Source organism: Nanorana parkeri, unplaced genomic scaffold, assembly GCF_000935625.1.
Source record: "Nanorana parkeri isolate BGI_ZX_2015 unplaced genomic scaffold, ASM93562v1 scaffold2182, whole genome shotgun sequence".
Taxonomy (NCBI): Eukaryota; Metazoa; Chordata; class Amphibia; order Anura; family Dicroglossidae; genus Nanorana; species Nanorana parkeri.
Window position 1 is genome coordinate 142,479 of NW_017308450.1, and position 25,889 is coordinate 168,367.

A 25,889-nucleotide genomic window follows, 5' to 3' on the forward strand; every position below is an offset into this window, starting at 1 on the left:
TTTAACCGCCTATTAATGTCAGGGCTTACCTTGCCTCCTACACACCAGGTTGTGGAATGTCCCTCCATGTCATAATGTATAATGCAGAGCTATAGGTTCTACATTATATGTCATGTTGTCAGTGGGTCTCTGACTGCCAGAGCATAGAGGGGGGAAGAGCCTATGGGGGGCGGTCTTGGAGCCTGTGCGGGGAAAGAAGTGGAAATCACTCATCTCATAGGTCTCCTTTAAGGGGATGGTCTCGGAGCCTGTGGGGGAGATGGTCTTGGAGTATGCAGGGGGACAGTCATGCAGCCTGTGAGAAGGGGTCTGGGAGCTTGCTGGGGGTGGTCTTGCAGCCTACTGGGGAATAGTTTTGGAGCCTGTAGGGACGATCTTGAAGCATGCAGGGGACGGTACTGGAGGCTGCTGGGGGATGGTTTAGAGCATATTGGAGCCTGCAGGGGGATGATCTTGGAGCCTGTGAGGGAAGTTTTCTAACTTTGAGATGGGATTTAGACCGCTCTGGTGGGCAAACAGACATCAATAAAAGTTCTGCCCCTACTATGCAGACCTATAATAGAAGTTTGTTCTGTGTAGAGCACTGACATTGTGGCAGTCCCTCAGTCTGTGTGTGAGACTTCCCAGAGAAATGATGCCGCTTCTATTTAGGGCCGGGATGCCAGCATTCTATAATTAGAAGACAACACATGCACTGTATGGGATGCCCGCCTCCCCTTTCCTTTCAGGGCTAAACACTACAAATTCTGAGTGCCCCCCTCCCCCTCCATTTGCCCTCCTTATCACTGCTCTATGACATCCCTCAGACAGCCGCCCGCCACTCTCCCCGGGGCCCTATGTCCGGCCTGCTCCGGTCTCCTCCCCTTCCTCCCCTCCCTGGCTCTCTCTCTCCCTCCCTCCTTGGGTGACGCAGAAACTTTCTAGAAATCCTTCCCATCGCCCTTTGCGTTTCCAACATGGAGGACCTGACGGTGGAAGTGCGCGGCTCTAACGGAGCTTTCTACAAGGTAAATGGGGCCGCGGCTGTGTCTCCGGTGTGTCGGGGAGCCGTGCGGCCGGGAAGAGAGCAGTTTGGTGCGGAAGGAGGAGGCGGCGGCCCGGGGGAAGCTCAGCTCTCAGGCTGGGGATGGCGAGCAGTGGAGGCCGCGGCTTTGCGGCGTATGGAGAGCATTGTGGTGCCATGTCTGGGGGGCTCCCCATGGAGTCGTTGTACGGGACATTCCTCATTGGGATGGTGCTCGCATGTCATTAATCATTCATGTGCTGGAAGGGGATGGGAGGATTGAGTGCACATCATGGGGCTTCCTACCCCCTCATAGGGAAACCTCCCTATATTTACCTGTATCAGGATGTCGGAGGATCCGTTGTCCTATCTGCTTATTACTGGCTGCATGTCATCAGATTCCATGATCAGAGCCCTGTATATGTATACACCCATGCCGATTTTTCACCCAGTGCGTCTTTATTGTAAAATTCAGTCCTCTACATAGTTGGCCGTTCACCACTAACGTGTTTCGCCCAATCGGGCTTAGTCGTGGAGTGGCAGCGCCTGGGGTTGCTCTGGATGGGGACAGTGTTCTACTTTTAGAACATGGATGGGATTGGCTTATTTGTTTCGGGTTTTTCCAAATAGATTGGTGCAATCTTTGTGTTATGTTCTGTCCAGGCCCAAACCTTTTTGGTATTTAGAGCCTGGTGCTCAACCTGCGGCCTGGGGGACCCATGTGACCCATTAACCTTTTTTTTTAATTTGTGCGGGCCCTAATACTAGCACAAGTCATGTTTAAGGCGCACAAATATGGAGGCATTTATTTGTAATGGGGTTGGAATAGGGATCTTTTTTAGGGCTCGTATAACGTGTCTCCAATTTGTTACTAGCCATACATGGCCCAAATTGTGTCTTGATGCCTGCTGAATCAGCTAACATTCTAGCCATGGATGGCTCAGTTTGCACCCCCTACTGCGTGACCTACATTGATTACAAAATCTAAGGACTCGCTGCTGCAGGTTGTTGCCGGCAGTCTGACTACAGTAACTGTCAGGTGTAATCTGCAGTCTGACAGCTTCCTCTACTCCTCATTAAGTGAACTGAATCTCATGGTGTGGTCTTTTGGCAGTGTTGGGGGGCCACACCACTGTTCTAGAGCAATGGGGAACTTATTAGAGTCCCAGTACATTTATGAGGGCCAGCATAAAAAAGGGCTGCAGGTATGTAGTTTGTATTATTTTCTGTTTCTCACAACTGCCTGTTTGTGTCCAGCCCTGGTATTGTTATTGGACCCACATATTGTGCCATGGAATACCAAGTCCAGCCATCGGTTTGCTCAGGAAAGTTCTGGGACTCATGTTTTGGGTCTTGACACCAGGGCTGCAACTAATGATTATTTTCATAATCGATTAGTTGGCTGATCGTTTTTTCCATTGATTATTCGGATAAAAAACAATTAAATACCATCCTTTAAAATAAAATACACAAATGCAGTTACAACGTTTACTTCAGAATAAAACTGCATGTACAATTTTTCTGTAATTGGAATGCGCAGCATTGCGGTACCGTGCGTTCCAGAGCGATCACACTGTGGGTGGAAGGCGCGTTTGGGGTGCCAAATTAATGGCACTGCAACTAATCCCCCGCAGCACAATTTCAGTCCAAAACCGAAAATGACTTTTTTCTTTTTTTTTTTTAATGTATTGCAAGCACAGCCAGGGAATGGCAGCTGCCAGTGGTAAGATTCCACAGACAGCAGCTGAATGTAAGTACAGCAGGTAGTGGGTTGGTTCAAGAGCCAGCCTGCTATTGGCCATTTCAAATTGCAATAGCAGGCTGGCTATTGCACCCACTCACTTGCTGTTCCCTCCTCCCAGCATGGAGGAAAGTGCTAGGGGATCCAACCAACTCGATAATAAGAATAGTTGACCACTATTTCCATTATCGATTAATCAGTTAGTTGCAGCCCTACTTGATGCACAATTTTTAGTATTGTGTTAGCTGTTATCAGAAACCTTCAGATGACATTAAGCACATGGCCACCACATCAATCCCAGTATTAACCACCAGACTGGTTTTAGTTTTGCCCCTGTGGAACCTCTGAGTATGTTTATAGGTGACCTGTTAGTTGATGCCTCCTTGCTAGGAAACCATTCAGTGCTTGTAAACAAGCAGGCTTTTCACTCCTTTCTTACAATAACTGCTTTCAAAGTATAGTTCACACCAGTTCACTCATATCTCTACTAGAATTTGGTGATGTCCTTTATGGATAAAGTGTGTGTTCAGATTAGGGGCTTTTTTTTTTTTTTTTAAAGGAAAACTATGGGGTAAGTGTTTTTCCCCATAGTTCTCCTAAGGGTCACGGGAGGACACAAACTAGCGTTCTCCCTCGACCCAAAGCTCAGTATATCGCGAGCCACAGCTCACGGTATACGAGATCCACCCAGCTATGTGATTGACAACTGGCTCTGCCTATTGTCCGGTCCACCAGTCAGCGCTGGAGGATCGGAGCGGGAAGGGGGGGAATCCCTGCAGGGAGCCGTGAGTGACAGTCACGGCTCTCTGCAGGGAGATGATCGATCAACGGTATGTGTTCGCTCACTTCCCGATCTATTGAGCCAACGTGTGACAGTTTTAGAGCTGCAGCTAACGATTATTTTCAAAATCGATTAGTTAGCCGATTTATTAAGTTCGATTAATCGGATAAACAATCAAATACATTTTTTTAAATGGCTCCAGTGATGGACTACTAGTTTGTATTGAGATTGTAGTCCATCACAGGAGCCAGCTTTGGAGCGGTGGAAGTAAAAAAAGTGTGGTGTGCAATATAGTGAAATGGAAAGTTTACAATTATACAGCAATCAATGCAGAATGACACCGGCTATAGAGGACAACAAATCCCAGCAATAGTACATTATAGCTGGCGGTATTCTGCATTGCGCTGTATAATGTACCTTTGCTGGGTTTTGTAGTCCTCTATAGCTAGTGATATTTGGCATTGCACCAATGTATAATGTATTATTGCTGGGATTTGTTGTGCTCCTCTATAGCTGGTGGAATTCCGCATTGCGCTGTATAATGTATTATTGCTGGGATTTGTAGTCCTCTATACAGCGCAATGCAGAATATCACCAACTATAGAGGAGTACAACAAATCCCAGCAATACATTATACATGCAGTGTATAATGTATTGCTGGGATTTGTATTCCTATGTATAATATACAGCACAACGTACCATCAGCTATAGAGGAATACAAATCCCAGCAATACATTATAGAGCACCATGTGTGGGAAAGTGCAGGCTTACCTGAGCAGTCTTCCAGCAACAGCAACGGGCCTGTCTGTCGGCGGCTGTCACCCCCCCACACCTCCTCCTCACTACATCTCCCCGCGCCGATCGTGGATGTGGGCGGGTGGTGAGTGTGAGGCGGGAAGGAGGTGCGGCGTGTAGAGCGTGGATGCGGGTGGGCGGGTCTGGTAGCGGTGAGCGTGAGTTGGGGAGGAGGTGTGGCGTGCAGCGTGTGTGGAGCCGTGAACAGGGCCAACTGATCGGACGCCGATTAATCGATTATTGAAAAAGTTGACGAAAGTTGACAGTTTCATTGTCATGTGTCGGCTCAAACTATGAGGATGAGTGAAAATCACTCACCTCATAGTTCTCCTTTAAATCAAACATGAAGTATTTTAGTGACTCCGTCTAGTGTTGTAAACATGTTGGTTGGGCTTTTGCATCCATTGTAGTAATATTTTTAATCCGCTGTCAAAACCTTACACCCGGTGATGTTTACCCTAAATAATCGGTTATAGTCTGGATTTGTCTGCATGTCTATCTAACCTTATTTGTCCTTTTTTTTTTTTTCTTTTTGCCTTTTGAGAAGCATTGTCATCTTATTTCTTGTGTTGGGGAGTGACCAATCCCTCTTCCCACTTAGTTGCTTCTTTTTTTTTTTCTTTTCACACGTGTGCTATAGGTGCCACTCGTTGGTGCTTTCGTCTTCCTTAGGCAGCTGGGAGCCATCCATCCTTGTCATTCATATTTCTCCCACCAAGTCAGAGGAATACATAGGTTGGGTATGTGCCTGTGTCAGCATGCTTGAACCTTGGCCTTCCTGTTCTCCAAGCTCCATTAGCTCACAGTGCACCTAGAGAGTATCATTCCCCTGTGGTCATATTAGAAAGGGGGATTGTCAAAGTGCCCACAGCAGCACATGTACCATAATTTAGCAGAAAGGAGAAATTAGAGGGCCTACTCTCCATGATTTGGAGTCATCCTCTATAAAGCTGTTGCAATTACTGTGAAAGCGACCCTCTCACAAAGAATAAATAGAAACGAGACGACCATGCAAAGAAAGGGTTTAATAATTGTCCCATTGCCTGAACCACTGAACTTCGCTGCCTTTTAAGCCCTCGTTCATACCTCAGCGACAGCATCTTCGTGACTAGAAACGCACGTGTTGTGTAGCACATTCTTTGCATACAAATAGTTGCACGTTTTTGCTAGCAAGTCATGGCACATCGATGTGAATGGACAAACATGTGCAGAAACGCAGCAAACATGCATTTTTGAGCATTAACATTGAAGATGCGGCTGGCGCTTTGCTACAAGCGACAACGTTTAGATGTGAACATAGAAAGTGAACAGGCTTTTTTTGGGGGGGGGCGGGGTGCTTCGGGCAGAAAAAAGCGCCACAAAACACTGTGTGAAATGAGGGTTAAGAGATAATCTTGCTGAGGACTTCTAAGCATCTGGCACATCTGTGTGTGTGTGTGGGGGGAAGCCTGGCCACCCGCTGTGCGCTGTGGTACCCTCTGCTAGTTCCTACGTCACTGTAGGACAGATAATCTCAAAGTAGTCCTGTGGTGACAGGATAGTTTTCAAATAGAAGCCTGGCGGCGTCTGTTACTGCTCTGGACGAGGGGCGGCGTCTGTTGCTGTAGGTATTCCGCACTTTTGGGTACGTGATTAACTGCCCCCTCCTGTCGCAAACATTGGTAACCTAGCTGAAAAATCAAATACCTATAGTGGCTGGAGGGCAGTAAATTGGAAGCAGGCTGCTGTGAAGGCAAGTATAGTGCCTGTTCTTTTACAGTACTGGTGGTCTTGGGGTTTTTTAAGTGACCCGGTGGCAGGACAGGCAGGTATTAAAAGAGAACTATGAGGTGAGTGCTTTTCACTCACCTCCTAGTTCTAGCCGACCTGTGACAATGACTGTCACAGGCCGGCTCAGTAGATCGGGAGGTGAGCGAACACATACCGGCGTTCGCTCACCTCTCAAACCTGTCGCGGCTCTCTGCCGTGACAGGGGAGGGGCTGGATTCTCCGCTCCGATCCGCCAGTGCTGACGGGCGGAACGGACAGGGGAGGGGGCGGGTACAGCTGGCTCTGCCTCTAGATAGGCAGAGCCAGCTGTCAGTCACGCAGCTGGGCGGATCCCGGGCACAATTGTCGGGATACGCTTCAGCTGCGGCGTCTCAGTATACCTCGAGCAGCTGCTCGCGCTATACTGAGCCTAGGGTGACGGGAGGACGCTAGTTTGTGTCCTCCCGTTACCCTAAGGAGAACTATGGGGAAAAGCCTTAACCCCATAGTTCTCCTTTTAAGCCTTCTCTTTGCAGGTTTCCCTTATTTTTTTATTTTAAATAGTGACAGAGCCAATTGAAGTCTATCGGCATGCCACGCAAACATCTCTTTACCTTTTTAAATTTAATGACAGATGTCCTTTTTATTCTGAGTGTATGGAATGGGTCAGTGTTACTATATAGCTAGTAAGAGACCTAAAATATGTTGCCAGGGAGTTGAGAGTTTCAGTTCAAGAGTATTTCAGCTGTTCCTGTCACTCTCCTATCACAGGCGCATTGTCAGCTATTTGAAGCATGTTCGCCTTTCTATTTATAAGCTGGCGCTCCTTCATGTGGTGGTCTGTGTAGAATATTCATTTTTAAATAATATTTTTTAAACACATGTAAGCATAGCTAAACCTGAGAGAAAGCAGGTGCTTCTAAATACAGGAGAACTGGATTTGGCAAGTAGAGCCGCAACTAATGATTATTTTCATGATCGATTAGGTAGGCTGATTTTAGTTTTCAGATCAATCTGATATTAAAAATGTAATTTAGAGAAAAAATTATTTAGTTCTTGAATTAACTATTTATTAAATATTGATTATTATGTAATTAGAATGTACATACATATACATTAATGGACATATATTCAATCTTTCTACATAGCTACATTTCTACATAGCTCTCATCCCTGACATATGTCACAGAAAGAACTTGTGCAGGAAGGAAAACATTACCAAGCAGACTCCTCTCACCAGATGCTTCTGTCTGGGGGAATCTGATTAGCTGCACGCTTGAATACGCGTCCTGCCGCGCGGATTCATACATGTGAGCCGATTGGCTAGAGAGGAAATATTTCCTCTCACCTACCTTGGCGCAGGAAAGGATATTGCTAGATGCACTGCACACGAAGCTCCGCATACCGCCATTTGCCTCACTGCGCAAAGCTCTGCGTGCAGTGTGGTCTCTGCTCGGCTAGTGCCCCTATCTTTATGCCAGGGGGAGCTTGAACCATCTTTCTCCTCCCACCCTGGTTGTTATGCCACTGACTCCACGCAGTACACTTATAACACATAACATACGCGCACACACGCACAATGCTCAATTTGTGCTTCCTGCATTTGGTTTATTTAGACCAGAGGTAGGCACCCTTTGCACTCCAGCTCCACCATACCTCGGACTCTGGGAGTCATGCTTTTAGCTGTCATAGTCTTGAAATGCTTCATGAAAAATGTAGTTCCACAACAGCTGGAGGGCCAAGTTTGCATACTCTTGATTTAGACACAGGAGGAAGTATAAACATAGGGTATCTACTTCCCCGATCAAATTCTCCTGTGTTTAAATGCATCTGCGATAATGCTCATTTGTATATAATATGCCTCTGTGTTCACATAATTTTATTTTCTCTTTAAAGCAGGTAAATGTGTGAATTTATAGCATTTAAAATTATTACTTTTAAGTTCTTTTAGAAAACGCAGATGCTATAAGCAAGTCAGTTGGTGCACTTTCAAATTTACAGCTGGTTACCTTTTACCTCCATCTTCCTTTTTTTTTTGTACCATTTTGTTTGGACTATGGAAACAGATACTGGGTACTCCTGATGGCAAAGCATCCTTAACTGGTTTTAATCTTCCTGGTGGATGTTTTGTAATGTAAAATGAAATGTACAGTCCAGTGTCAGGATTGAGGCTTCCTTGTAACAAACTCAGTGGTGTGATGGAATCAGAAATTGGAAAGTCAATATCTTGGCCCCAGCCACTGAAAAATACAGGAAGGCAGGGAGATCTTAACCAGTGAATATATGCTGTCAGTGATGCTTTCACTGACCTGGAACAAAGTACAGAGATTAGATTCTGATGCTACCTGTTTGCTTTATGTTTGCTTCAGACTGTTTGAAGTCCCAACAGCCAGGTAATCGGCATACTTGAAAAGTTATCAGTTACAGCCCCCACGTTTTGCGCTTGTTTTTTTTCAGACTACTGATTGAATGCATGAAAACATCTTTTTTTCTATGTGAATTTAAAGTGCAGATTTAAAGTAGATTGCGAATGTGGTGTTTTTTCACTTCATTGGCAAAAAGCTAGATTTCACTGCTGTACTCAATACACTCCTTCATTGAAATGGATCTTGTAGCGAAGCAGTAACTTGGAACACGAAGGGTATAAATAAGACGTAGAATAGTCTGAGTTGTAGATGAATGGCCACAGGTGCATGAGGCACACTTGGCTAGAAATATTTTAGGTATTTAAATACAACTGCTAAAACAAGCGTTGTTTCCGTACAAATTTTTATTTGTGGCTTTATATGTATGAAAATATAGTTTGTGTGTGTAAATAGATATATAATTTTCAAAATATGAATAAAGACACTCTCAGGTCTTATACCGGAGTCCATTAACGTGTCCATCGTTATCAAGACACATGTCTTGGTAAAGGTAGGCATAGCTCCATCATTGACAAGAGGAGGCTGATGCTTTAACTTATCTCTGCTGCAAGTGAGTGTGTCTATACTGCGGCTGTTAGTGGACAAGGGGAGAAGAGGGATTCCTTGTATTCTGTGAATAGAATACAAACTGTTTTATCAATGGATTGGGGGAGTGTGAGCGATACTCCCCAGCAAGTGTGCAAGTTTTTTAAACTTGTCCCATTTACACCCATATATTTTTCAGGTTACATTCCGTTGGCATCTGTTGAAAGTCGGATTGTAAGCCCCCTTATGTGATAGCAACTAAGTTAAGTACAAATAAAATTAAACAAATGTAAAAATAAAAAAATTATATTCCCCCGTCCCCGCGAGCGCACCCATATTAATGTAAACATGCGTTGCTTGTGCGCGTATGTACGAAAACGACAGTTGCGCTACACGTGGGTTATTGTCGTGTGCACCGGAGTGAGAGCCATAATTCTGGGGCCAACATTCACTGATGACCTGTAGGGGTTTTTAAAGTGTAACCTATGAAGAATTTGGGGTACTGTATATTGTCGCTGTTTCATGGTAGCAACTTTTAGGAGAGGTTGCAAAGTGAGACTATAGGTATTAGCTGGGTGGTCTTGGCATCAAAGGAATCCTAGCATTTTACCTTTTAATTAGACATGTAACAGTAGCTGTGTTGGACTGTAAGAGATTCATGCATATCAAACAAGCTGTAGGATACAAATTGGTAGGCCTCATCAGTAACTGGAGCATGGATCTCGAAAGGCAGCAAGTTAATGATTCCGGCACCAGAAAAGGTCAGTAATGGACATTTAGTCATGCCATACAAATTTTATTTTACATGTTCAATGAACTCCAGTTTGCATATCCAAAAAAAACATTAGATTGTTTGAAAGATGGCAGTGATTTTCAGTTTTTAGATTGATTTCCCATAAATCTCATCTACGGGGCTTGAAAAATTCACTCGTCACAGACGGCGGAGCCCGACGAGAAGCTTGCCGGCCGTTGTAATTACACGGCCGGCCGGTAGCTTTACATTCAAGCGATCGTGCTTCTTGAGGCGCCCGATTGCTTGTATTACCAGCAGCTGTCACTGCCGTTGCTGGTCCCGAGATCGGCTGTGCCCGATGCGGCCGGGACCGGCATGGCTCTGTGACAGGAGATCAAAGAGAGATCTGTACACAATCTCCCTTTGATCTACTCTCCAGTCCCGACATGCAAGAAGTGATGTATATTGCATTCAGTGTCACTTTTCAGCTACAGAAGCTGATGAAGCAGATCTCTGCTTCATCATCTTCTCTGGGGGTCCCTAGGTGACATTAAGGGTTTTGGAGACCCCTGATGTCTTCATAAAGAGGACCTGCCATGTAAATTGGCTATCCCATAGGGGGCTTCTTAGCCCCCCATGTGATGACATAAAAGTTGAGTTAAAAAAAAATTAAAGAATCCTACAAACTGAAGAGAGATGCCGATTGGTTGCCATGGGCGTGTCACAGACTCCTACATAGATCAGGGGAGTGGTGTGGGGACGCAGTCAGCTGTCAGATGAGACTGAGCTCTTCTCCCTGCACCACCCGCTCACCCTCCTGTGACAGCGAGTCAGGATGGAGAGCGGGTACAAGCACTCAGCGATCAGTGATCGCTGAATGTTTGTAAATAACTGGACATAGTATGAGTTACTATGTACCAGTTATGAATGAATGGCAAGTGATCTACATCTCTTCCCATTCATTCATGAGTGTGTACATAGTAACTCATACTATATCCAAAATGTATGAATGAACAGGAACACTCAGTACAGTTTTATTTTCAAAATCGATTAGTTAGCCGATCGGGTTAAAAAAAAAAAAGTGGTGTGCAATATAGTGAAATGTAAAGTGTAAAATTATACAGCAATCAATGCAGAATGGCACCGCTATAGAGGACTACAAATCCCAGCAATAATACAATATACAGTGCAATGCAGAATACCACCAGCTATAGAGCAATACACCAAATCACAGCAATAGTACATTATACAGCGCAATGCAGAATACCACCAGCTAGGGAGGAATACAACAAATCCCAGCAATACATTATACATACAGTGTATAATGTATTGCTGGGATTTGTATTCCTCTATAGCTGATGGTACATTGCACTGTTATACAGCTCCCTTGCATGCCCTGTAGAGGTGCCTAGACTGGGGGGACATCACATTCTGGCTCCTGGAACCTCTATGGGCACGCATGGGAGCTGTATGCACATATGGCTGGAGATCCATCACAGCGCAGCAGCCCACACTGGACCCCAGGTTGAAGATCCATTCCAGTTCCCGTAAGGAAGGGAGACTGGATGGATCTTAAAAAAAAAAATTGTGTCAGTTTTTTATTTTATTTTATTTTTTAGGGCCCATTCACACCAGTACAGTGCAATAATCGCACAGTCCCATGCGATAAACACACTGTACCATGCAATCGCACCTACCACGTGTTCTAGTGAGGGAGGTACTTTGCATTGCCATTCATTTGAATGGCACCCCAAATGCACCTCCCATCCACAGTTCGATCGCCTGCACCGGAAAGCATGGTACCGCAATGCTGTGCATTCCATTGCAGTGCGACTTTGGTCGCGACTTAATGACCGAAGACAAATGTGGATCCTGAGGTTACACAGGTTGAGAACCACTAATTTAGTGGACAGCAACAGGTTTTGCTATAATTCCTTTTCCCTGCAGCATATGTTTACCCTTTCCTTCACTCCTCAACTTTTCTGTTCAGGCCCTGGGAGTGAAAATAATTGCTCGGTGCTTTAGAGCAGAAGCAGGGAGATCCTTGCACTTTAGATTCACAGGTACAGTTTCCTCTCCAGCAAGAAGAATAGTATATAGGACAGTAGGAACATTACCAATCTCGTGAGACTAGCAATCAGAGGCAGCCGTGTCTTGGAGGATCTCATGGTGCAGATATATAGTTGTAAGTCTTACAAGCTATAAAACACGAGAGTGCCTAGTCACAGGAAGTGCGCTACTATTTTTCAGGAGAAATTCAAGACAAAGGGTGGTATTGCTCTGGGTACTGCTTGGGCGCAATTGACATTTCTAGGGAATCTATTTTTTTATGTTTCTACCTAACAAATGCACCTTTTTATGCAAGTGTTTATAATTTCATAATTTTTCAAAGTACTTTGTGCCTGAGGGGAGGCTAACAAGATGTAGCCATGTTTCCTTGTGGCAATCTTGTATGTTGTTGTTTTTATGTGTTTGGTGGAATTTAAATGATTTTTTTCCAATGTTAGCCCTGTGCTATTCTGGGAATGTATTTGTGCTTGTTTGTGTGTGGTTTTTATACAGAGATATTGGTATATAGTTGTAGGTACATGGATAATATATAAATATGTATATAATATTGAAGGGAGCTTTAGGGCTTGTTCACACGACGTCCGGATTCTGTCCAGAGCAGATCCGTGCGCTCCTGCACCCAAAATGCATCCCAATGTATCCCTATGTGTTTTATGGGCTACAGTTCTCACATGCGCAGTCCGGAAATGCACAAACGCAACGAAAACGCACTGCAGCTAACATGCTGACAGCCCCACTCCAACCAAAGGAACACATCTAAAACAAATAAAAAACGCACTGCATGCATAGCACCGCTTCTCCAGATCTGGACCAGAAAATCATGTGAACGAGCCCTTAAGCCTAGTTCTGTTGTAATCCAGGAGCCAGTCTGTCCAATCCAGGAGCCAGTTGTTGTCAATGTAGGAACCAGCTTAATTGACCAAAATAAGAGAACCTCAAAGTTGGGCTTCGGCTGTAATTTGTTTTTAAGGAGCATCGGCTACCCTGGCTCCTGGTATTTGTCCAGCCCTGGTTTAGGAGTCTACCTTTTTAATAGTTTCAAACCATCTTTTGCAATGATTAAACCTACAATTAACATGTGTCAAGTCATATTCCTGAAAATATTACTTACCCCTCTGTTTGGCACACTGCAATTGAGCCCTGATTTTAACCACTTCAAGACCAGGTGTTTAGATCCCCTACCTGGCCAGGCCATTTTTCAGTGTTCAGCGCTGCGGTACTTTGACTGACATTTATTCCGTCACGCAACGCTGTACTGAAATGAATTTTATACCATTTTTTGGGGACAGATAGAGCTTTCTTTTGGTGGTATTTAATCACCACTGCATACACGTTTTGGAATCTGTTTTACCAGTTGTAGACCTGATCAGCACTGTAGTACACTGGCCAGGGGTAAACTACAAAGAACTGAGCAAGCAATACATTTTCCTCCCTCCTGTGACAGGGAGTTGGAGCCATGTGACTTGCTTTCGTAATTTTTTTGAGCTCAGCAGCCTATCCATTCTGATCATTTCAGGATGCCTGAAGTTTAGACTGATGGGAAGTTTTATGGTCAGGCATAGTTTCCACTGCGGGTGGGTTAAAGGTATATGAGTTTAAGGAGAAAAATTCCTTTGTTTTACCCAGTGAGGTGGTCTGTGATTTGTATTATAATTCTTAATTATATTATGAAAAAAGTGCATGCTGCAGGATTAAATGATCAAAGGGTCTGGCACCTGTAGGTGAGGTTTATTTCCATCGCACCCACGTGTGAAGAAAGGGGTGGTGACAGCATTAAACTACTACGGGCAGTTAAAAAGGTATATTCACCCGATTCTTGGTACTTCCTAGTTGTTAGACCTGTTTCCAAAGCCTCTTTCCCCCTACATATGGAGGATCTAAGGATCGGTGAGTCATCACGCCTAATACAGTGTATTCAACTTGGGGATGCTGAGGGACATTCCATTTGCAGAGTGGAGGGGGGTGGGGAGGTTAGCGGTCTCTGCCATAGATTCAAGACTCCAGTTAACATTTTTCAGTGTAGGGGTAGCCCCACTGGAAGGGTTTATTTTGTAACTGCCTGGAATTCTTTAAATCACCATCTTTTGTCTACATACTGTTCATAGGGGTAACATGTAAACTTGATGTGTACTCAAGACTATCTTTTCTCTTTCTAGGGATTCATAAAAGATGTCCATGAAGATTCACTCACGGTTGTTTTTGAGAACAAGTATGTATGCTCTTATTTTGACTTGCTGCTCACGCTTCTGGTGAGTGGTTTACTAATACAGAATTGCTCTTCTATCGGCAGCTGGCAGCCAGAACGTCAGGTTCCATTCCACGAAGTTAGAATGCCACCCCTACCAGATATCAAGAAGGAAATTACTGAAGGGGATGAGGTTGAGGTAAGTTTCAAAGTATCAGCATTTTTCAGTCTTATTGATGAACAGTGTTTCTAAGATTTTCCACCTTTTGGAAGGTGCACTGTGTGCGCTCGCTGCATGGATTATTTCTCCCTGTGCAGTAACTTCAGAATTCTGTTTCCATAATGTGTGAAAGCAATTTTGCTGGTGTAAAAAAAAAAAAACTGCCAGGAAGGCTGAGCAACCTCTGAGGTGCTTTGTGCAGTATGCAAACTGCTAGTAGTTTGAATTCCTGAACGGAGGAGTACTTGATTGGTCTGCAGCAGGTTCATAAAAGTTCATAGACAAATTAGCAGTCCACCATAAACGTAGTGAGGTTATGCACATATCAATTTACACACAAATACAAAAGATTTAGGTCTTGCTTACCAACACATTTAGGATATAGGCAGATTACTGTGAACAACACTGTGCCTCTGATCAGATGTATAGCTGTAATTGAACATGAACGGAAGCAATCCAAAGAATCCAGAAATCAGCTAATGAAACAATGTGTGATTGGATGCTGTGACTTTCAGCACATTTCTCTTTTGCACTCAAAATCAATTCTGTATTCTCTTCCGTGTGCTGTAATTTGTAATACCTAAGCTTGGCTGGATGGCTGTTTTTTTGGCAAGCCTTCTGTGGTATGCCCAGGGAAATAAAAATAAAGGAATTACTTAAAGCAGAATTCAGGTACATTTTATGTTTAATGTTGCCAGCTGATGGCGTATAGTTTGCACCATAAGGTGAATGGATATACTGGAAGCATTAAATACTTGGCCCATCCCTCTTTTGGGATGTATTATGTAGAGCTGCAGCTAACGATTATTTTCAAAATCGATTAGTTAGCCGATTATTAGGTTTGGTTAATCGGATAAACAATAAAATAAAGTTTAAAAAATGGCTCCAGTGATGGGACTACTAGTTTGTATTGAGGTTGTAGTCCATCACAGGAGCAAGCTAGTAACTCATACTATATCCAAAATTTATGAATGAACAGGAACACTCAGTACAGTTTTATTTTCAAAATCGATTAGTTAGCCGATCGGGTTAAAAAAAAAAAAAAGTGGTGTGCAATATAGTGAAATGGAAAGTGTAAAATTATACAGCAATGAATGCAGAATGACACCGGCTATAGAGGACTACAAAACCCAGCAATAGTACATTATACAGCGCAATGCAGAATACCGCCAGCTATAGAGGAATACAACAAATCCCAGCAATAGTACATTATAGCTGGCGGCATTCTGCATTGCGCTGTATAATGTACTATTGCTGGGTTTTGTAGTCCTCTATAGCTGGTGGTATTCAGCATTGCACCACTGTATAATGTATTATTGCTGGGATTTGTAGTCCTCTATACAGCGCAAAGCAGAATATCACCAGCTATAGAAGAGTACAACAAATCCCAGCAATACATTATACATACAGTGTATAATGTATTGCTGGGATTTGTATTCCTATGTATAATATACAGCACAATGTATATTAATCAGCTATAGAGGAATACAAATCCCAGCAATACATTATAGAGCACCATGTCGGGGGGAGTGCAGGCTTACCTGAGCAGTCTTCCAGCAACTTGCTTCTGAGATCGGACCTGTCTATCGGCAGCTGTCATCACCCCACACCTGCTCCTCCTTACTACATCTCCCCGCGTCCCTGTGCCGATCATGGATGGGGGGGGGGGTGATGAGTGTGAGGCGGAGAGGAGGCGCGGCATGTGTATGCGGGTGGGCGGGTCTGGCAGCGGTGAGCGTGAGGTGCGGCGCACAGCGTGTGAAGCTGTGAACAGGGCCAACTGGTCGGAAGCCGATTAATCGATTATTGAAAAAGTTGACAACTTTTTTCAATCGATTATTTCGATTTAGTTGTTGCAGCCCTAGTATTATGAGGTCCCAGTGGTTCCAGATGTACGATCCGCCCTCTGTGTATGTGGGAGTGTTCAACTTAGTGCTTGTTACTAACTGAAGCTATGGTTGGCAGGAGGGGGTTTGGCCACCAGCAGAGGCCGCCCCAGGCTTTTTTGTGCCAGGCTTCCTACTCCTGCAGGTTTTTACAGTAAAAACTTTGTGTTTATAAAGTTATTACCCACTAGTTCCAGATCTATGATCTTCGCTGTTTTTGTAATGGATGCAAAGAAAAAGATTTTACGGTGAGTACAAAAAAACGCCTAGTTTTTTTTTTTTTTTTTCTCCATATGGAAATATTACCTATTTTATAATGGTAGTAGTACTACTACTAGTTAGTCATGTTTAATAATGTATTTTCATAAACAATGTTTGGGGGTCGATCATCTGAACTTTCATGAAGAGCTGGGGACCCCACCTTTAGCACAACAGGCTTTATTTTATTAGGTGACTGGCAGTTTTACATTTTATTTTAATTGTTGCATATAAATGTTGGTGGTCATTTTAATGTTATGGGTTTGTTTGATTTTACCAATGTGAAGAATTAATATTTCCACATACTCCTGCCTATATAGGTTTACTCAAGAGCCAATGACCAAGAGCCTTGTGGATGGTGGCTTGCTAAAGTTCGGATGATGAAAGGGGAGGTAGGTTTTTGTCATTATTTCTGTATTATGAATTTTCTAATGACTTCACAAGTTACTGATCCAACTGCAAAATTGTTGAAAGTTTTTGTTTATTATATATGAAACGTAAACCTATGAAACCATTCTTATTTTCAAGAGTAAACAAGAGACTTTCCACTGTAATATTGTGTGGAAAAATTTAAGACTGAGTGGTAAGTGTATAATGTTTGAAAATTTATTTTGTTATTTTTGCAGTTTTATGTTATTGAATATGCTGCTTGCGATGCTACCTACAATGAAATTGTCACATTTGAGCGGCTTCGACCTGTGAACCAGAACAAGCCTGTCACAAAGAATTCTTTCTTTAAATGCATGGTGGACGTTCCAGAAGACCTCAGAGAAGCGTAAGTTCTCTGATTTTTTTTTTTTTTTTTTAGACCCTGCCTTTTTCCCATCCTTTTTTTTTTTGCACATGTATTCTATTTATAATAGCTTAAATGTTATTCATTTTTAACTGTATTCATTGGATCCTTGTCACAAGTGTGGTAATTCCTTTCAAGAATCATTTTTTACAGTTTTATTTATGAAATGTATTTATAGCTAAACTGCCAACACGTGTGAGTTGTATTGTTGCTAACGAACTGATGAACTTGAGAGCACAATGATCTCAGCCGTTTGCTGATTGTAGAGCTCTGCGGGGTGTGTACATTTTTTAATAAACTACTTCTCCAAGGACTAAAGCGAGGGCCCAATCTACTTGTCCTGATACAAAATAACAAAACATATTTAACCGTGCTAGGAAGCGCTTCTCATTGGTCAGTGCGGTTAGGTGACTGCTCTGACCAACGAGTGCTATTTGTCTCAGTGTTCACTTATACTCTCCATCCTGAAGGCATTTGCTGTTGTCCCGAGTCCACTAGAAGAGCGGGGGACCCTGGAAACCATGGCAGTGAGGGAGGCGGCCGGAGGGGACATAGGCAGCCGGGGGGTGGAGGACTCCAAGCGGGCTTATTACAAGTGATCTCGGCGGCATTGCCAAAGAACCCTACTGACAGACCTCATCTGGATACAATTTGCCAGGTGCCTAGCATGGGTAAACTTGGTCATCAATGGGCAGAGTCGTGAAGTTTAAATCCTCGTCAAGAAGTCCATCCCTGTGGATCTTTGTATCTGTCAAAGGAACTCCCCAATCTTTCCCTTTCAGGGTTTGTATAGTAGTTGGGAGATGCCCTTCCAGTATGGTCTCCCCTTGTGTGGTCTTAGTCCTTTTTTAGTATCCCTTTATCTGTGTGGGAACCTGGACTCTGGATATAATCCATGAACCCATCTCACTCAAAAACCGCTGTTCCAAAGAGATGAGGGTGGGTGCTGCAGCAGTCAAAGGCTGGAAACCGTGGTGATATACAGAGACACCAGCACTCCTATAGTGAATCAAATAAGTCTGTTTATTGACGTGTGAGTAGCATAGTGTAATACACATAATGTGACATTTCGGGGTCACACAGGATCCCCTTCATCAGGCAGAATTGATCCTGTGACCCCGAAACGTCGCATTAAGTGTATCACACTATGCTACTCATACGTCAATAAACAAATGTATTTGATTCACTATTGAAGTGCCCGTCTCTCCCTTATATTCTACTGGACTCTGGATAAGACACGCAGATGGTCTTGCTGGACCAAGAAGTCTCAGACGCAATCTTTCAGTCTTTGGTGGAGGATGCAGTGGTTGCCTTCCCCCACCCTGAGAGGACCACTCTAATGCGTGCACCCCATGCTTGGGACTTTCGTTTGGTTTACCAGAGTAAACACTTCCCCCTTTGTCAGGAGATCCTTTTGTGAGTTGGCATTCTGATCTTGTCTCAATTAGAAATCACTTGTGGTGCCGAATCTTCACCTTTTGGGGAAGTCTGACTTCCCCATAGATGAAGATTCTGATAGTTCCCCTATCTTGAAAAGGACCTCGCCTCCCCTAGCCTTGATTTCAGGCATTGCTCCTTCAGATTACTCTAAAATGATGATGGTTCCTAAATTCTATGCGCCTATCAGTAGATGTTACCCACTCCTCAGTTGGCCTGCATTAGGACATACCGACTGCTACTGGGTATAGTGTATATTTTTGTATTATATAATTGTTTGTTAACCTCCCTGGCGGTATTCCCGAGTCTGGCTCGGGGTGAATTTTCAATGCTAGGAGCGGTAACCCCGAGCCAGACTCGGGGCTGCAGAGAAAACTGACACTCACCTTGTCCCTGCAATCCCACGGCGTCCTCTGCTGTACGCGGCTCGAAAATGAAACTAAAAGCCGGCATCTGACTTTTAGTTTCGTTTTTGAGCGTCACAGCCACTTTCCTATGCCAGGCTTTATATACCACAGAATGTCAAAACATTTTTAGCTAAAATAATTAAAAGTGAAGAGTGTGATTCACAATTTGCTAACTCCGTTGCTCAAAAAAATACTTTAAAATATTTGTGCTGCTGCAGTTCTGTATAAGATGGGTTATTGGACATATGCAGTAGGTGTTTTCTTTGTTTTTTTTTTGTTTTTTGGTACCATAATACTTCAGCAAAGTGTAGATTACCAATACAATATACTATCCGATATTATTGCAAACAGCCAGAGGTGCCAACTCTGGACTCCCAGTATATACTTACAGCAACTTGGTTTACAAAGTTGGCATTTGCCCATACCTCCAGCATTTCACTGTTGATCCAGCAGTATTGTACGCTACTGTACCTGACCAATGTTGAGCAGGGCAAAGATCTCACTTTTTAGAGCTCCTGTTATGCTCTGAAGATAACTGAACTTTGTGCAGACAGGGGTGTCTACACTATTCTTTTCATGGCAGTTCAAATTCTTTACTAGTACTCTTGAACAGTTGAAATTGCGTCCATCAACTTTTCTAAAACCTCTTTTTTTTTTTTTTTTTTTTATTACAGGTGTGCCAGTGAGAGTGTGCATAAGGAATTCAAGAAAGCTGTAGGAGCATGTCGTGTATATTTTAGTGCAGAATCTAATCAATTGATTATACTGGTAAGGATGTGCTAAAGCTGTTCACACTCAAGTACAGACGGGCAAAGCAACTTGGCTGCACTAAGATGGACCTATATTTGAACATTAAATCTGAACTATTGCGAATATGTAACTTATTAAGGTGTGTTTGGGGGAAAGTTGGACTCTGGGCTCCTTTGGACTGCTTGTCAGATACCAGGCATTAGTACTTTGGTCTCGGCAGAAAGGAGTCTGGGGTCTGATGTCAGACAGATCTGTCAAGTTAAAGGCTCTTCAACAACTGAAGTCCTCTGTTACCAGAGACCATGTTTTATATATTGTTGTAATTGGGTCCAATATCGGTATAGAGGATAAAATTGCTGTTTTGTTGAGGTGCAGTGAAATCTCTAATTCTGACGTTTGCAAATCTACAAATTACTGTTATGTGGGGCAAACATCATTTTACTCAAACCACTGAAATGTAAAACAAATAATTACCTAAAGTGCTAAAATTCCCCCAACCTGTAATACATGGTCATGGCACATAGTTGGAGTTATTGCAGTGTCCACATTAAAATGCATTTGTATTCAGCTTTATTATTTTTGCAAGCTTGCTGGTACATGTCTTCTATATTGAAGCAAACCTAGATATTTGTATATTAGCCACTATAGAGCTTTAAGTGTAACGACAGTTTCTCTTACCTTGAGATATCCGCCACATAGGGGCTGAGTTTAAGGAGTCACCTCTTGCAAAGATTGCAAAAAGCAATAAAACACAAACATTTTTGTAGTACTGGGCATATGAAATAAGCAAATTTTTAAACTGCTGCCATTTACATATGTAAAAATGTATTAAAGCATTAACATATTTTGATTCAGTTATTTACACAATGATGATTTGTTTTTATTTTTTTTTATTCACAAGTTTACAAAATACTGAAAATAAAATAAATTCAGTTTTTTGTTTTTGTTGAATTGTAATGTGAAACCCTATCCTTGCCCTATTTACACACAGTATTGTGCTGTCTATCTAGGTAATTATCTGTCACTGGTAACAAGCTGTTTTTAGCCATTTGCTGAAGACATTCTGTTATGTGTTAAGTGCATTTATATTCTTTCTCATTGTCTTTTTATATATATTTAAAGTCTGCAAGTGAAGCAACAGTAAAGCGGGTAAATATACTAAGTGACATGCACTTACGCAGTATTCGCACAAAACTGATGCTCATGTCAAGAAATGAGGAAGCCACCAAACATTTAGAAGTAAGTATTACCTGAGAGTATAATGTAAGCCCTCATGCAAATCTTTAATAGGCACTGTTGTTTTCTCACTTGTCATTAGTAGCTAGACGTGTTGAGATCTGTTTTGAAATTTGCGATTGCTCGCCAAACATATAGTTTTGCATTAAGATGTCTGCTAATAACAGTGGGATGTATGTCAACATTGTGGGTCAACAACCTCATATTGTGCTTACAAACTTTTATTGTTTCTAGTGTACAAAACAACTTGCAGCAGCATTTCATGAAGAATTTGTTGTCCGAGAAGATTTAATGGGGCTGGCAATAGGTACACATGGAAATAACATCCAGCAAGCCAGGAAGGTTCCAGGTATCACAGCTATCGAGTTAGAAGAAGACAGTGGAACGTTTCGAATCTACGGTGAGGTTAGTATCTTCCTAAAAAAATTTTTTTTTTTTTTTTTTTTTTTTTTTTGGCCCCTTTTTTTTTCTGGTTTTTTTTTATAGTAATAAGTTCAGACGAATGGATACTAGGACACAATGGGGGATTTTGATCAAAACTGGGGCAAACAGAAACTGGAGCAGTTGCCCATGGCAACCAATCAGCGTTTGTTCAGTTAAGATTTGAAAATGAGAGAGAGAAGCTGATTGGTTGCTGTGCACAGCTGTTCCAGATTTTGTCTACTCCAGTTTTGATAAATCCCCCTCCAATGTCTTCACTTTACAATTAAATTATGTTTCTAGCCATTTTTTTTTGTCCCTCTCTAACAGGGACTGAGAGACATCTCGCCTCTTGTTCTAGAGGCAGCCATTAAATTTTGGGTTTCTCATCACATTCCCAGTAACAAAGGTAGAGAGAGTGAATCGGGCATGCAGCAATAAAAATCACTATACTGTTCCTTGCCTCTCCAGTCCAAAGCTAAAAATTAAATATAAAACCGTACACTATAAAGTTGAGTGCATGTGTGTTGTATCTCACCACATTGCATTGTAATCTATTATGCAATTTAAAAAAAAAAGTGCATGGACTTCTTCTTTTACTGCATTTTAGCTGCAGTAGGCAGCCCATTAAAATGAATTGGTTGTCTACCTCCCATCCTGCAGCACATCTTACAGCACCTTTGTGATGTCGCAGCGCAGAGGTGTGAACGAAGGATTAGTCACTGACGTAGGAACAAGCATGCACATTAGGGTTAGTATCACAGCATGGCAGCTAGCATTTTAGGGAGGTGTTTGGCAGTGGCACATTGCTGCTTATGACAAGGTTAGTTTAATAGAAACGTAACTGAAGCACCCGTTTCATACAGTATTGTAAGCTTAAACATTTGGCTTGCTTTTGTAGAGTGCAGAAGCAGTAAAGAAAGCACGAAGTTACTTGGAGTTTGTAGAGGACTTCATTCAAGTTCCCAGAAATCTTGTTGGTAAGAATGTTTTGTCTATGCTGGATATTTTGACATTTTAAAATCCTACAAAATAATTTATAAAATGTCCCTATGTCTTGGGGAAAAACAATGTAATGTGCACCCACTCGAGAAAGATTAAGAGAATGAGTGCTAAATTCTGGGGGTTAGGGTTACACATTCATTTGATTGTATATAATTGTGTATGCCATTTTATCTTCAGGAAAAGTCATTGGCAAAAATGGAAAAGTAATTCAAGAAATTGTGGATAAATCTGGAGTTGTACGGGTGAGGATTGAAGGAGACAATGAAACAAAGTTACCCCGTGAAGATGTGAGTTTGGTAACTTTTTTTTTTTTTTTAAACTTAAAAAAAAATTAAAACCTTTTATTAGTCATTTCTTTGCCTGTCACGTGCATTCATTCAGTGGCTTATGTTTATCTCTGCAGGGCATGGTTCCATTTGTTTTTGTAGGAACAAAGGAGAGCATTGGGAATGTCCAGGTTCTTCTGGAGTATCACATTGCCTATCTTAAAGTAAGTTTAAACTCTTAGCTGATGTCCTTGAGAATAGCTGTGGTGATGAAAAGAAAAGTTAATGTATACTTGTGCTTTTTTGAAAACTCAGGAGGTAGAGCAGCTAAGAATGGAAAGACTTCAAATTGATGAGCAGCTTCGTCAAATTGGTATGGGTTTCCGGCCATCTTCAAGCAGAGGACCAGAAAAAGAAAAGGGTTATGCAACTGATGAAAGCACTGCCTCTTCTGTCCGTGGAAGCAGATCTTATAGTGGAAGGGGCCGAGGACGCAGGGGCCCAAATTACACATCTGGTTATGGTATGTCTTTGCCTGAAGTTATTTTTTAGCCTTGTAATGTATATATTTTTTTTCAACTCCGATTTTTTTTATTGATTTCAAAGTTTGGATAACAAGATAACTTAAAAACAAACTGTACAGACATCAAATGGACAGAGTCCAAGACAATAAAGGCACAGATATCCAAAATATAGTAGTCAAAACATATACTGCCTGGCCAAAAAATTTCACAATCTTCATTGGACCGCCTTTAGCTTTGATAACAGCATGCATTTACCGTGGCAATGTGAACTTATGCAATGTCACAATATTTATTTCTGTGCAGAGTTGCATTAGTTTTTCACCAAGATCTTGCAGTGATGATGGGAGAGTTGGACCATTGCGTAAAGTCTTCTCCAGCACATCCCAAAGATTCTCAATGGGATTAAGGTCTGGACTCTGTGGTGGCCAATCCATGTGTAAAAATGATCTCGTGCTCCCTGAACCACTCTCTCAATCTGAGCCTGAAGGATCCTGGCATTGTCATCTTGGAATATGCCTGTGCCATCAGGGGAGAAAAAAAATCCATTGATGGAAAAACCTGTACCACCTGAATATACCATTCAGTATATTCAGGTGTGCAGCTGACCTCCTTTTTTGGCGCATAACATTGCTGAACCTAGACCTGACCAACTGAAGCAACCCCCAGATCATAACACTGCCCAAAATCCCGTTGATTACCTTTTTTTGGCCTACAGTGTATCTCTTACGGGCACATAATGCGTGGTGATGATGGAATGGTATCATCTGGCAGCATGCATGCATTAGTTGTAAATAATTCAGGTACTCATAAACTGATAAGGTTAGGTGTGTAACAAGGGTTGGGTAAAAATAGGGCAAGCCATCTGTTCCAGATCATCAAATGCTTGTCAAGGGTGCCTCGGTGCTAATTGATTTTCTGAACCTCTTGCCGTCCGCCCGTAGTAAAAAAACGGACAGACGGCACTGCAGCATCTGCGGGTTGCCGTCTCCAGACGGCAATTTTTTTCTGCTCGCGCGTGCCCCCTAGCGGGCACGCACGGGCAGAAAAGACCCGACGATTAAACACACCCGTTACCGGGTGTTTCACTTATAGGCGATCAGCGGGTCCATAGATAAGCGGTCCAATTCCATAGCCCATGTCTCCGCAGTGGGGTAAGGGATACCTGTTTCATAACAAAGAAGTCCAACACAGAGGACTCAAAAATAAAAAGTGGAATATTGGAAATTAAAGTTGCAATAACAGAATCCCCACACTAATAACTGCATTGCAGTATCTCGCCAATTTTGGGCAACGCCACAATAAATGAATTGGAGATCCTTTTTCCAAACCACATTTTGAACATTTCACATAATCTCTGCGATATGTTCTTTGTAAGAGAAATGAGCAGATGGGAGGCAGGGACACCTGGACTGACCGCAGGACCTCATCTGAAAGTGACCCAATGTTTGATCCATAGCCCTGTCTACACTTTAGTGCACATTTCTGTAAGAATCTAGAGAGCATATGAGCAAGCCTCGAATATTTTGAGCATATTTCTTATGAGTACAGCAAAGTAATAAGAGACTACAAGTAAAAGACAACTCTGTCTTGGTTACTCTCCACTGTCAATTTCGTTATGCTCTAGTTAACCAGTAGTCTGTTGCTTCTGAACAAGGTTCGCTCTTAAAGCATGTGTAAATGTTAGATACAAACTGTTCTTGTTGCCCATAGACAATCACACTCCCTTTTCGGGTTTCCAGTATAGTATTGGAGAATGAAAGGGGGAATCCTATTGGTTGCTTCTTTTAGCTAAAAAGTATACATGATGCCAAAACCTGCTTGCAGTTGAGCTGATATTTTCTGACTCCTATGTGGTGAAACAACTGAGTGTACAGAATCCAAAAGGTTCCTTGAAGAGTTGTAGAAAGCGGCAGAGTAAACGGCCCAATTCTTTGCCTTTTCTGTGTGCATTTTCTTGCATTGTCCTACCAAGGGTTAGCGCCTTCCTTATACCAGTTATCGGAGTATCTTTCCCCTTATGTGATTTATTTAAGGCTTGCTTCACACCTAGGCGAATCCCCGCAAATACAGATTCCCATTGAAGTTCACACCTTAGGCGATTTCGGCCGCGCAAAGAGGTGCAGGAGCTATTTTCGGGTGTTTGTGGTCCCAAAGACATCGCTATGCATTGGAGGCAGCACAGTTTTCAAAGCAAAATCATGCAAAAAAAGCTTGTCGGCGCAAACGCCTAGGTTTGAACCTAGCCTCCGATTCATCTTGATTTGAATACACATACGAAGTGTTATCTTTTATTTACATTTGTTTTTGTGGAGAAAAATAAATAAATAATTATTGCCTTTTACTGTTACTTGGATTCTTACCTTTTTTAGCATTACAAATCTTTAAAATTCAATTTTTTGTACAAGGTACGAACTCTGAGCTGTCCAATCCCTCTGAGACTGAATCAGAAAGGAAAGATGAGCTAAGTGACTGGTCACTAGCTGGTGAAGACGATCGCGAGAGTCGCCAACAAAGAGACAGTCGAAGGCGTCCTGGAGGCAGAGGTCGGAGCGGATCTGCTGGACGAGGGCGTGGGGGATCTAGGGGTGGCAAATCTTCTATTAGCTCTGGTACAGTTATTTTACTTGTGTGCTAGTTTTTTTCCTTAGTTCTATTACTTAAATCATGAATGCTAAAGGA

The 25,889-nt window shown here is 42.6% G+C and overlaps 1 protein-coding gene across 2 annotated transcripts in view; it reads left to right on the forward strand.

The window, feature by feature from the left end:
* Positions 1-888: 888 nt before the first annotated feature.
* FXR1 (FMR1 autosomal homolog 1) overlaps positions 889-25,889 on the forward strand; it is a 31,478-nt gene continuing 6,477 nt past the window's right edge. The window contains exons 1-13 of one of the 2 annotated variants that reach the window (XM_018572947.1): positions 889-1,007; positions 13,980-14,032; positions 14,114-14,207; positions 16,693-16,764; positions 16,999-17,147; positions 19,684-19,777; positions 20,882-20,998; positions 21,230-21,400; positions 22,317-22,395; positions 22,598-22,707; positions 22,824-22,910; positions 23,002-23,209; positions 25,616-25,819. In XM_018572947.1, coding sequence (XP_018428449.1) covers positions 957-1,007; positions 13,980-14,032; positions 14,114-14,207; positions 16,693-16,764; positions 16,999-17,147; positions 19,684-19,777; positions 20,882-20,998; positions 21,230-21,400; positions 22,317-22,395; positions 22,598-22,707; positions 22,824-22,910; positions 23,002-23,209; positions 25,616-25,819 — 1,489 coding nt within the window. In that variant the 5' untranslated portion in view covers positions 889-956. The remainder of the gene's footprint in view (positions 1,008-13,979; positions 14,033-14,113; positions 14,208-16,692; positions 16,765-16,998; positions 17,148-19,683; positions 19,778-20,881; positions 20,999-21,229; positions 21,401-22,316; positions 22,396-22,597; positions 22,708-22,823; positions 22,911-23,001; positions 23,210-25,615; positions 25,820-25,889) is intronic. The other variant, XM_018572946.1, reaches the window with a different exon arrangement.